We start from the raw sequence: 14,026 nt of genomic DNA, 5'->3' as shown, positions 1-14,026 counted from the left end.
TTCAGGCTCTGGTTAGAATTAAGCCTGTTTACAAACCTTTGACTCCTCCTTGGAGTCTCAATTTAGTTCTTTCAGTTCTTCAGGGGGTTCCGTTTGAACCCTTACATTCCGTTGATATTAAGTTATTATCTTGGAAAGTTTTGTTTTTAGTTGCAATCTCTTCTGCTAGAAGAGTTTCAGAATTATCTGCTCTGCAGTGTTCTCCTCCTTATCTGGTGTTCCATGCAGATAAGGTGGTTTTACGTACTAAACCTGGTTTTCTTCCAAAAGTTGTTTCTAACAAAAACATTAACCAGGAGATTATCGTACCTTCTCTGTGTCCGAAACCAGTTTCAAAGAAGGAACGTTTGTTGCACAATTTGGATGTTGTTCGCGCTCTAAAATTCTATTTAGATGCTACAAAGGATTTTAGACAAACATCTTCCTTGTTTGTTGTTTATTCTGGTAAAAGGAGAGGTCAAAAAGCAACTTCTACCTCTCTCTCTTTTTGGATTAAAAGCATCATCAGATTGGCTTACGAGACTGCCGGACGGCAGCCTCCCGAAAGAATCACAGCTCATTCCACTAGGGCTGTGGCTTCCACATGGGCCTTCAAGAACGAGGCTTCTGTTGATCAGATATGTAGGGCAGCGACTTGGTCTTCACTGCACACTTTTACCAAATTTTACAAGTTTGATACTTTTGCTTCTTCTGAGGCTATTTTTGGGAGAAAGGTTTTGCAAGCCGTGGTGCCTTCCATTTAGGTGACCTGATTTGCTCCCTCCCTTCATCCGTGTCCTAAAGCTTTGGTATTGGTTCCCACAAGTAAGGATGACGCCGTGGACCGGACACACCTATGTTGGAGAAAACAGAATTTATGTTTACCTGATAAATTACTTTCTCCAACGGTGTGTCCGGTCCACGGCCCGCCCTGGTTTTTTTAATCAGGTCTGATAATTTATTTTCTTTAACTACAGTCACCACGGTACCATATGGTTTCTCCTATGCAAATATTCCTCCTTAACGTCGGTCGAATGACTGGGGTAGGCGGAGCCTGGGAGGGATCATGTGACCAGCTTTGCTGGGCTCTTTGCCATTTCCTGTTGGGGAGGAGAATATCCCACAAGTAAGGATGACGCCGTGGACCGGACACACCGTTGGAGAAAGTAATTTATCAGGTAAACATAAATTCTGTTTTTATCACCACTGTGCTGATGCCAAGTTAGGAACAGTTATTTATAAGCTATTAAACTCACCATTTACATGGTTTAGTGTCTCTTTAAATGCTATGATTCTGGATTAGATTGTATCTGCCTTGCAGTCTAAGAGTTAAAATCAGTGGAATTGATTAAAATACAGTAATTTGTTAAACTTCTGCCGAGTGTTCTATTTTAAACCGGGGCTAGAAAATGATCTTCCAGGTTCAACAGTCAAGGAATTACATGCAGCATTATACATTTAAAACCGTATAACATTTCCTCTTTGTGTACAATTGTTGACATAATGCAGGATGGTGTACTTAGGGAAATATCACAGTCTTTTTAAAGATATGGTATCCTTCCAGAACACAGGTGCAGCAAATGGGTTAAATTACCGTTTTCCCATAACTTCATTTAAAACCGCACAATCTATAATCCTGAAGCGTGTGAAAACAGATCCCTGTTTTTTTTTCCCCCTGAAGGATGCCAGAGGCAAGGTTGCTATGGAAATGACAGCATGTTTTCTATACATCAAATGATAATACATTTCATATGGCATATTCATCTGATCTACACCTCCTGCTGACTCGTCATATGTTAGAGCTTGCTTGTGCACCACTGCTCACCTTACTGCAGCTGCACATCCAAGGCTCAAGCTTTTGCACCAACTCTTCTCTGTTTTACAGAATATTGCTCTGCGTAGAATAAAGCTGAACATGTTTTACTAACATTTTACCTTTAGAAAATACTGTTTACATATAAAACTTAAAGCCCCCCTCCCCCCCTGCCACACACACAAAAGGGTTAAACACATAGTTAAATTTAGCTCTGGCAAGGAACTACATTTCTTCTCCAGAGCTGAGCACGGGAAGGGTAGCCAATCACAAATGACATATCTATGTAGCTGCAAATGACTGGGTTTTCAGATTTGAAGCTGAAGTGTATTGCTGCTGCAGTGTTGACTTTATTATGTGTTTAACCTCTTTTGTTCAAAATCCTGTAAATCTGCTCATCAGTGTGACATTAGAAAAAGCGTTTCTCGCTATTTTAATATCGTTTGTTTCCATTTCAGTTTTGTTTTATTATCTGTTTTGGATTGCAAATGGCCATCTAATCTACACCCCCAGGTAGCTGGTTCACCTTAGTTTCGGTGGGAATGAATCTAGTACACAGATTTATCTCTTAGAAAAAGTATCAATGTAGGGGGGACACTTTTTATTTTGTAGAATGTGATAATACATTTGCAGATGAGCATACATTTGTAGACTATAATATTTCCTTTCTAAGATAGGGAGAGTCCACGGCTTCATTCCTTACTGTTGGGAAATACAACACCTGGCAACCATGAGGAGGCAAAGACACCCCAGCCAAAAGTTTAAATATCCCTCCCACTTCCTCATTACATCAGTCATTCTTTGCCTTTTGTCACATTAGGAGGTGGCAGAGAAGTGTCAGAAGATTCTGAGAGTCCTGAAAAAGGGTATCTACCCTTCGAGATAGGACTGGAGTTCTAAGTACTCATGTCAACCTCTCAGTGAGAGTATTGATGAAAATTAGAGTCTGGAGATGCAGGGAAAGTTTTTCTTGAAACCATCCAGACTACTACTAACAGCTCCTAAGCAATTAGTGTTGACGAGTTTCACTGCCTGCTTTCTCTCACTCAAGTCCATGTCAGGAGCGCTGCTATAAGACTGTCATACTTGTTCCACAGCATGAATTCTGGAGGTAAAATTGTGTCAATTTTACACATAAAACGCTATAACAGGGTCACAGTGTGGCTCCTTTATACCTTGATAGGATCCAGGGTTAATGTCCTCTGAAGGGGGTTTATTGAACAGTTGGGGTTAATTATTATTAATTATTTACATGCTGCTTTGTGTGATTTCTTTTCCCTGGGCTGATAGACTGTGTGTTTTTGCCTTTAACAAACAGGTTTCACTTTTAAGTTTAACTTTCATTTTTGCTCCTATTACTTGCTGTACTTTTAATAACAGGGTAAGTACTGTCTTGCACTCCATGTGACCAGGTATGCTCTATGTTCATTTCCTCCATTCTGGCTGAGACTTGAACCTGAGGAGAGCGTTTCCTCTGTTAACTGTCTGGGTCTAGGAGGTGGTGAGTGCCCCAGCCATTGGGAGTATAAAGGTGCAGTTTTCTATAATAAACTAATTTCTCAGTGTCTCTTCCTTCAAGATGGAGACGATAAAGTCCATCCTTCCTTTAATTCAGGAAGGCCAGTTTATGACCACTATAGATCTGAAGGACGCAGTCCCGAGGGACATGCTTCTTAAGACCATCCTGGGAGATAGTGACTACAGACGCAAGCCTATCCGGATGGGGAGCTGTTTGGGGTGCCAGGAAGGCATATGGGTTGTGAACTCAGGAGGAGACCTCCCTCCCGATCAATGTTTTGGAACTACAAGCAATTTTCCTTGAAGGCTTGGCCACTTCTGGGTTCGTCCCAGTTTATCAGATTCCAATCAGACAATATAACCTCAGTGACTTACATCACCTATCAGGGGGAACGAGAAGTTCCTTGGCGATGAAGGAAGTATCTCAGATTCTGGAGTGGGCGGAGGTCCACAGCTGTTCGCTGTCAGCGATCCACATTCTGGGTGTGGACAACTGGGAGGCGGATTTTCTCAGCAGGCAATCCTTCCATCCAAGGGAATGGTCTCTCCATCCCGAGGTGTTTGCAGAGATATGCAGCAAGTGGGGGACGCCGGAGATAGATCTCATGGCGTCCCATCTCAATACCAAGCTACCCAGGTATGGGTCGAGGATGAGGGATCCCCAAGCTGATCTAATAGATGCACTAGCAGTGCCCAGGAGGTTCAAACTTATATCTTTTTCCTACATTACCACTTCTTCCTCGAGTGGTGGCCCGCAGGAGCGGGTATCAGTAATCCTGATTGCTCTATTGTGGCCGCGAAGGATGTGGTTCGCGGATCTAGTGGGGATGTCCTCATCTTCGTGGAAGTTACCTTGTCGCAGAGACCTGCTTATACAAGGTCCATTTGTTCATCAAAATCTAGATTCTCTGAGGCTGACTGCGTGGAGATTAAACTCATAGTCTTAGCCAAGAGACGTTTCTCTGAGACTGTCATTGATACTCTTATTCAAGCTCATAAACCAGTTACTCTGCGTATCTACCACAAGATGTTGAGAACCTACTTATGAAGAGCGTGGCTTTCCCTGGCACAGAGTTGAGGTTGCCAGGATCTTATCTTTTCTCCAGGATGAGCTGGAGAAGGGCCTTTCTGCTAGTTCCCTGGGGGGACAGATTTCGGCCCTGTTGGTTCAGATGTGGGTCTAGATCTAGGGCTCCTCCTTGTAGCCTAAATCTTGTTCTTCTGGTTTTGCGACAGGTTCCGTTTGAGCCTCTGCATTCTATTGACATTAAATTGTTATCTTGGAAGGTTCTCTTTTTATTGGCTATTGCCTCTGTGCGCAGAGTTTCTGAGATCTCTGCTTTGCAATATGAGCCCCCTTATCCTATTTTTCATGCAGGTAAGGCAGTTTTACGTACTAAATTAGGTTTCTTCCTAAAGTTGTGTCAAATCGCAACATCAATCAGGAAATTGTGACTCCTTCCTTGTGTCCTAATCCTCCTTCATCGAAGGAACGCTTACTTCACAATATGGATCTTCAGGCTACTAAGGAGTTTAGACAATCTTCCTCTTTGTTTGTTGTCTATTCGGGAAGCGTAAGGGGCAGAAGGCTACTTTGGCTTCCCTATCTTTTTGGTTAAGGAGTGTCATCAGCTTATCTTACGAGTCAGCGGGACATCGTCCTCCTGAGAGGATAATGGCTTATTCCGCTAGAGCAGTGGTTTCCTCTTGGGCCTTTAAAAACGAGGCCTCTATGGATCAGATTTGTAAGGCGGCTACCTGGTCCTCCTTACATACTTTTTCAAAATTTTACAAGTTTGATGTTTTTGCTTCAGTTGAAGCAGTTTTTGTGAGAAAAGTTTGGCAGGCTGAGGTGCCCTCAGAATAGGGTCCGCCTCTTCCTTTTTGTTCCCTCCTGTTATTCATTCAGTGTCCTCTGGAGCTTGGATATAGTTTTCCCAACAGTAAGGAATGAAGCCGTGGACTCTCCCTATCTTAGGAAGGAAAACATAATTTATGCTTATGAGATAAATTCCTTTCCTTCCGGATAGGAAGAGTCCACGGCCCCTGCCCGTTTTTTCTAGTCTATGGGCGGTCCCCTATTATTTAATTTATTTTCTGGCACCATTTATACCCTAATGTTTCTCCTACTTTTCCTTGTTCAGCAGAATGACTGGGGTAACGAGGAAGTGGGAGGGATATTTAAGCCTTTGTCTGGTGTGTCTTTGCCTCCTCCTGGTGGCCAGGTGTTGTATTTCCCAAAAGTAAGGAATGGAGCCATGGATTCTCCCTATCCGGAAGGAAAGGGATTTATCTGGTAAGCATAAATTAAGTTTTTGATGATAAAAATATATTATTGGGCTTGTATTTGTTTTTGCATGCTTCAGTTTGCTTTGTATTTGTTAATTTGGTGTAAAACTACCAATACAAATACTTAACGGTACATGGAAGTCAAAATTTAAATTTCCATGGTTCAGATAGAGCTTGGTTTTAAAGGGACATTGTACACTAGATTTTTCTTTGCATAATAGTTTTTTAGATGATCCATTTATATAGCCCATCTGGGAGTGTTTGTTTAAGAATGTATAGTTTTGCTTATCTTTTTAATAACATTGTGCTGATTTTCAGACCCCTTACCAAGCCCCAAAGTATCAGATGTAGGCCAAAGTCTACAGATTCCTGCTTGGCTTGCTCATGTTTGTGTAATGGGTCTTTTCATATGCGGGGGTGGGGGGGGTCTGCTCTTCCTGCTTTCCAAGCCCTTTTCACTGGTTGTCCCAGCCTAACCTCAACAGTTCTGAACTGGAAACTTCTAAGTAAGTTTTTAAAAGGTTTCATACTGGATTTTTAGATCAGTATCTATTCTGTACGTATTCTTCTTTATAGTAGTGTCTATTACATTCAGTGATTTGAAAATTGGACTTGTGATTTACTTTTGTTTTTAAATGTACTTTGATCTCTTGGTATCCTTTGTTCTAAAGCATACCTAGGTAGGCTCATAAGCAGCACTGCACTGGTGTTGATTGGTCACTACACAAATATGCCTCTAGTTTTGGCTCACCAGATCGCAGCAGTGCATTTCTGCTTTAGAGGTGACTTTATCTATGTCTTTAACCCCTTTGCAAGCATTAGAAGACATAATTATATGCAAGTCATAGTACAGTAATAAAATACTAGAGCAGTAAAGCATTCCCTTGCAATATTCATATAACATTAACTGTAATATTTGTATATAAATGGGCATAACATTTTTCCCAGCTGGGTGGCATTATAAGGTAATATTCAAACATTTTCTGTTATTTGTAAATATTTAAGATATCCAAAGCACAAAATAATTGCATAATTTAACATAATTTGATTTAATGATATGTGAACAAACCTTAATAACAAGTTTTAGCTTAATATCGTCTTCAATTTTAGTCGGGTGGTCTGTAAAATCATCCGGGTGATTTTCCCATTAAAGGGACAGTCTACACTAAAATGGTTATTGTTTAAAAAGATAGATAACGCCTTCACTACCCATTCCCCAGCTTTGCATAACCAACATTGTTATATTAATACACTTTATAATATTTAAACCTCTAAATTTCTGCCTGTTTCTAAGCCACTACAGACGGCCTCTTATCACATGCTTTTTATTAGCTTTTCACATCAGGAGACTGCTAGTTCATGTGGGCCATATAGATAACATTCACCTAGATTATGAGTTTTGCGTTCGTGTTTTAACGCTGAAAAAATTGATAATTTCAGCTTTAAAACAGCACCGCAGCCATTACAAGTCTTGTCGGTATAGCTGTACCGCAAGCCTTTTAGCATGTAACGCAACGTCAGTCCCGCACACGTAAAAATTATGTTTTTTCATGGGATTTTCATAGCGCTGCCATTACGAGTTTTGCGGTGAGGCTAAAAAGCTTGCGTTCCAGCCTATACCGACAAGATACGTTTCGCAATCTAAAAGCAGCAGTTATGAGTTTTACGCAACAAAACTGTTACATAAAACTCATAACCAAACTGTCACAAAGTACGCTAACATCCATAAACTACCTATTAACCCCTAAACCGAAGCCCTCCCGCATCGCAAACACTAAATGTAATTTATTAACCCCTAATCTGCCGCTTCCGACTTCGCCGCCACTAATAAAAATGATTAACCCTGATTCCGCCGCTCCCCGACATCACTGCAACTAAATAAAGATATTAACCCCTAAACCTCTGGCCTCCCACATCACTAAATAAATCTATTAACCCCTAAACCACCAGCCCCCCCACATCGCAACAGCCTAAATTAAACTATTAACCCCTAAACCTAACCCTAACACCCCCTAACTTTAACATAATTAAAATAGAGCTACATTAAAGTTACAATTATTAACTAACTACCTATTTGAAACTAAATACATACCTGTGAAATAAAACCTAAGCTTCCTTACACAAAAACCTATCATTACAAAAAAAAACTAAAATAAAAAAAACTACTATTGCAAAAAATAAACTAAATTATCCAAAATAATAAAAATTATTCCTATTCTAATACCCTTTTAAAAAAATAAAAACCCACCCCAAAATATAAAAGCCTAATCTAAAATAAACTACCATGGGCCCTTAAAAAGGCCTTTTGTAGGGCATTGCCCTAATGTTAACAGCTCTTTTGCTACAAAACAAACACCCCCCAAACCCACAAAATAAAATAAAGTAAAAACTAATCTACCCATTGCCCTGAAAAGGGCATTTGTATGGGCATTGCCCTTAAAAGGGCATTCAACTCTTTTTTTTTTCCCCCTCTTTTATGAAATGCCCAACCCCTAATCTAAAAATAAAAACCCACCCCAAAACGATTTTTTTTTTTTTTACACAAAATAACAAACAAATTGTTAAAAATAATTCCTATTCTAATACCCATTTAAAAAAAAAAAAAAAAAAAACCCACCCCAAAATATAAAACCTAATCTATAATAAACTACCGATCGCCTTAAAAGGGCCTTTTGTAGTGCATTGCCCTAAGTTAAACGGCTCTTTTACTTGAAAAACAAAAATACAAAGTCCCACTAACATTACAAACCCACAAAGTAAAAAAACAATCTAAAAAAACTTAAGCTAACCATTGCCCTGTAAAGGACATTTGTATGGACATTGCCCTTAAAAGGGCATTTAGCTCTTGTAATGGCTGCGCTATAGAGGGTTAAATAACGCAGATTTTGTTGCGTTCGTTAATTTCCCTATAGCGCTTATAACTCGTAATCTTCCTGATTGTGTTCACGCCCATGGAGTTATTTAAGTCAGCACAACAGTAGTAAATGCAAGTCAATAGATAATAAATAAAATGTGATCAGGGGGCTGTCAGAAGAGGCTTAGATACAAGATAATCACAGAGGTAAAAGTATATTAATATAACTGTGTTGGTTATGCAAAACTGGGGAATGGGTAATAAAGGGATTATCTATCTTTTAAAACAATAAAATTTCTATTGTACACTGTCCCTTTTAAATAGGTCATGGGGAGAACACTGAATTTGCTAGGTGAGCTTTACACTTGCTTTGTGTTATACTCCATAAGTCGTACACAGTAACAGTTTGGTCTCTTTCCTGTGCGTGCTGCGCATACACGCTATGTTATAACAACTTTAAACTGAAACCATGTAATAATGGTTTTCATACTAAGTTAAAGCAATGTACAGTGTTCTCCACAGAAAAGTTTACCAGCTGGGTGGCATTATGAATAGCTGTTAGAGGGCATTGTATTACTTTGTAATATTAAAACTTAAGCTAGCCAAAACACTAATTAATTGCATAATTTAACATAAATTCATTTGATGTGTAACAAACATTGAAAACAATTAATATTTGCAAATTTTAGCTTTATATTGTCTTAAATTTGACCTGGGTGATGAGTAAAATGAGTCGGATGGTGCACCCTCTAAATAGGCCCTGTGAAGAACGCTGATGTCTACTAATGTCTATTTCTATACCATTAATTACTAGACTGCATTAAAAAAATAAATCTATATAATTCCTGTTTTTTGTGATAGTTTTACTCATATAATTATTCATATATTACTCATTTGTTTATTTTAAAAAAAATACTAGTTTTCAAAGTGTTGATATGAATCTGTGTATAAAATGTGCCCTATAAACGTAACTGTATACAGTTAGTCATGGTATTTTATGGAAGGATTTTGCAGCCTAGGAATCTCGTCCTTTCGCACTCAGACATTTGTCTCTCTGCCAGTATAGTTTATGTGCAGGTCGTGCCTCCTTTAGTCTCTTTATGTGCCTCTGCCCTTGGTTTTCTCATGTCACACCTTGTAAAGGAGCTAATGAGCGCGGCATATCCTGCTGACCGACATCCCAACCCCATACTCATTTGGTTTACGTTCTAGCTATTAATGCTTCTCACAGGAACTTGCTTCCAACCTCTGTGTGTTTGTTTTTTTTCAGGTTCGATGAGTTGGTGAAAAGATTCTCAGTTGAATATCATGCTGGTGGCTCCACACAAAATTCCGTTAAAGTGGCTCAGGTTAGTTAAACGTACAAGATGAAGGTGCATATAACTTACTGCATTTCTGACTTGCACAATGTTTTTAAAATATTACCTTTATAATTGAATAAAAAGGAATCTGTCATCGTCCTCTTGTAACAAATCATTTCTATCTCTCATGTTTTCTTCCTTTTGGCTCCTCGGCAAAGAGTTGCAGCCCATGAGGATTAAGTACCAATGAATAAGGTTTTTTTTAGAAATCACATCTCTGCTTTTTCTTATTATTTTGAGATTTGTGCTGAAGAGTCAAAAGCATAAAAATAGGAAATGGCCATTTGATCATTTTAAAGGGACATTATGCTTGAATTTGTTGCAGCATCTTATTGTAGTTACACAAGAGCTTGTTGTAAATGGGTTCACTACATTAGGCACCCGGCACTCTCCCATAAACAGGACATGGCTCCTGATTGGTGACTACATGAATATCTTGCTCCTGATTTGCTCACCACCGTATCCTGCTCAGGATTAACCATGCATTGTTGCAGCTGATTGAGAATTAATTTAATAATAAAATAATTAATTAGAATGTCCCTTTAAGAAAGTAAAACTATATAAATACACACACACACACACACACACACACACAGCCCTACATATAATGCACTGTTACCAACTGAGTTCAGCTGCCAGAGTTCTACACCCTAATAACAATCCATTCCAACACTGCGTAAGTTTGCAGCTCTATGGAAATAAATGCTAATAAAATATTTAAAAAAAAAAATTCACTGTACGTAACCAACCCCCCCCCCCCCCCCCCAAAAAAAAACCCCACTCAACATAAATATTTTTTTTGTAATGTTTTGGGACAGCTATGTGTTCCTACTACGACAAACAGTTTGTCTAATAAAGGGACAAATAGCTGTCCTGAAATGGTACAAAAATATATACTTACATTTATATAGAGAGCGAGCGAGAGACTAGAAAAAAGGTGAAATGTGTTACTCATTTGCGACTAGTGGAAACTTGCAGCCATATGTGTGTATCTATAGACACAAAACGAACGTTGAAACTATCAAAATAATAAAATTGTTTCCCATCTGTGTCACTTACAACATATTCCTAAAAATATGAGCGCAAAGAGATTTCCTTTTATTTCCCACTTGATTTTCTAGATGCTGACTTTGAATTGTTATTTACAAAGCAGTATGTTTTATGATCTGAATAGTTTTATAAAAAAAAACCCCAATATATTTACAATTTGACAACACAGTGAAGTCCCTGGTATATACAGGGTTAAGGGAAGGCACTATGTTTTGGATATGGTATCTTGGTTCTAAGTAGATTTGACTGAATCATTAGATGTACCCCCCCCCCTTCCATGGAGCCCTTCCAGTTCATTCAGTGCCAATATCTATGTAATTCAATCACTGTTCGTAAATCAGAGCAGTCACAGCTCTGCAGCGCCTGGGAGCGCTGACAGTACTTTTTTTAAGTCTGGAATTCCGATCTGTTTAATTCACGTCTCTCCTGTTACGTTCCTGTTGGAATTTCAGGCCTCCTTCCCTTCCCCCTATATCCCCACTTCATCACTCACAAGCCAGCTCTCCTCGAAAGAGTTTGTACCTGGGAACCATGCCATGCTGAAGGCAGTGGGCTCTCACTGAATACAGTCTGTGTTTTATGTGAACAAACAGAGCAGATATGCCTGCAATATTTCCTGTTTGTATTGTGTATTTCCTCACCAAATATACAACCGTAAAAAAGTGTTAAACATCTCAGTCTTAGTCCTCTTCACCCCTTGTGTAGTAACAGCTGGCACAGGGATTGAATATAATACATTTTTCAGTTTATGTTGATTCATCTGTTCGTACACACATGCCACATACATACAAACATACATTTGTACACATATATATATAGTTGTGCTCATAAGTTTACATACCCTGGCAGAATTTATGATTTCTTGGCCATTTTTCAGAGAATATGAATGATAACACAAAAACTTTTCTTTCACTCATGGTTAGTGTTTGGCTAAAGCCATTTATTATCAATCAACTGTGTTTACTCTTTTTAAATCATAATGACAACAGAAATTGCCCAAATGACCCTGATCACAAGTTTACATACCATGGTGATTTTGGCCTTATAACATTCACACAAGTTGACACAAAGGGGTTTGAATGGCTATTAAAGGTAACCATCCTCACCTGTGATGTGTGTGTATAAAAGGTCAATGAGTTTCTGGACTCCTGACAGACCCTTGTATCTTTCATCCAGTGCTGCACTGACATTTCTGGATTCTGAGTCATGGGGATAGCAAAATAATTGTCAAAGGATCTGCGGGAAAAGATAGTTAAACTGTATAAAACAGGAAAGGGATCTAAAAAGATATCCAAGGAATTGAGAATGCCAATCAGCAGTGTTCAAACTCTATTCAAGAAGTGGAAAATGAGGGGTTCTGTTGAAACCAAAACACGGTCAGGTAGACCAACTAAAATATCTTCCACAACTGCCAGGAAAATTGTTCGGAATGCAAAGAAAATACCACAAATAACTTCAGGTGAAATACAGGACTCTCTGAAAACATGTGGTGTGGCTGTTTCAAGATGCACAATAAGGAGGCACATGAAAAAAGATGGGCTGCATGGTCGAGTTGCCAGAAGAAAGCCATTACTATGCAAATGCCACAAAGTATCCTGCTTACAATACGCCAAACAGCACAGAGACAAGCCTCAAACCTTCTGGCACAAAGTCCATTTGGATTAATGAGACCACAATTGAGCTTTTTGGCCACAACCATAAACGCTACATTTGGAGAGGAGTCAACAAGGCCTATGATGAAAGTTACACCATTCCTTTTGTGAAACACAGAGGTGGATCGCTGATGTTTTGGGGATGTGTGAGCTACAAAGGCACAGGAAATTTGGTCAGAATTGATGGCAAGATGAATGCAGAATGTTATCAAAAAATACTGGAGGAAAATTTTCATTCATCAGCCCGGAAACTGTGCATGGGATGTACTTGGACATTCCAACATGACAATGATCCTAAACACAAGGCCAAGTCGACCTGTTATTGGCTACAGCAGAATAAAGTGAAGGTTCTGGAGTGGCCATCTCAGTCTTCTGACCTCAATATCTTTTAGCCACTCTGGGGAGATCGCAAACGTGCAGTTCATGCAAGCTAGCTCAAGAATTTACAGGAACTGGAGGCAGCTTTACCATACCATCTGAGTAGATAGAGCCTCATCCACAAATACCAAAAAAGACTTCAAGCTGTCATTGATGTTAAAGGGGGCAATACACGGTATAAGAACTGAGGTATGTAAACTTTTGATCAGGGTCATTTGAGTAGTTTCTGTTGTCATTTATGATTTAAAACACAGTTGACTGATAATAAATGGCTTCAGCCAAACACTAACCAGGGAACCTAAACGGAAGGCACCACTGCTTGAAGAACCTTTCTCCCAAAAGCAGCCTCAGCCAAGGCAAAAGTATCAAATTTCTAAAATTTAGAAAAAGGGTGAAGAGAGGACCAAGTTGCAGCCTTGCAAAAATTCTATACTTTTTAAATGTCTTTTTGGAGAAATTCATAATCTTTCCAGAACTCCTTAGTATAGAGCTGGACCACCAAATATGTTCTATATCCCCAATTTCCCCACAGTTACGCCGACACAAGCTGTTTGTATGTGGGTAAAAAAAAATAAAAAAATCTGCTAGGTGTTAAATACCATCTTGTGAGAATCTTTAAAGGGGCAGTCTACTGCAGAATTGTTATAGTTTTAAAAGATAGATAATCCCTTTATTACCCATTCCCCAGTTTGCATAACTAACACGGTTATATTAATATACTTTTTATTTCTGTGATTACCTTGTATCTAAGCCAGTGGCGTATTTAGGTTTTGTGCTGTCTGAGGCACTCAAAATTCTGCTAATCCCCCTCTCTCTTTTTTTTTTTTTTTTGCTCATGGTATAACGTGAATTTATAAAAAAATGTTCTTGCTATTTTCAAAGTAAATGATCACTAGGGTTCGCAAAACAAACGGTCACAAACACATACACATGGTCACGTGCACACAATAAACACAATACTGAGTGCTGAAAGGCAGCAGAACTAAAGACAATAGCTAGCTAACTAAATGAAAGGTTCAGAGTTACCTCTAAAATGTAAGCTCCATGATCACTCTCATTTTACTCTACCTTGAATGTAAGCTCCTTGGGCAAAATTGCCCATCCTATACCTGTATAATATATCTAAAATAAC

At 39.0% G+C, this 14,026-nt stretch overlaps 1 protein-coding gene across 3 annotated transcripts in view; it reads left to right on the top strand.

The window, feature by feature from the left end:
* The window catches only part of ADK (adenosine kinase), a 604,808-nt gene that overhangs the window by 313,847 nt on the left and 276,935 nt on the right, over positions 1-14,026 (top strand). For all 3 annotated transcript variants that reach the window (XM_053692148.1, XM_053692150.1, XM_053692149.1), the window contains exon 4: positions 9,724-9,802. In XM_053692148.1, coding sequence (XP_053548123.1) covers positions 9,724-9,802 — 79 coding nt within the window. The remainder of the gene's footprint in view (positions 1-9,723; positions 9,803-14,026) is intronic.

This window comes from Bombina bombina, chromosome 9 (genome assembly GCF_027579735.1).
Source record: "Bombina bombina isolate aBomBom1 chromosome 9, aBomBom1.pri, whole genome shotgun sequence".
NCBI classification, from domain to species: Eukaryota; Metazoa; Chordata; class Amphibia; order Anura; family Bombinatoridae; genus Bombina; species Bombina bombina.
This window is presented reverse-complemented; position numbering and strand designations above follow the sequence as displayed.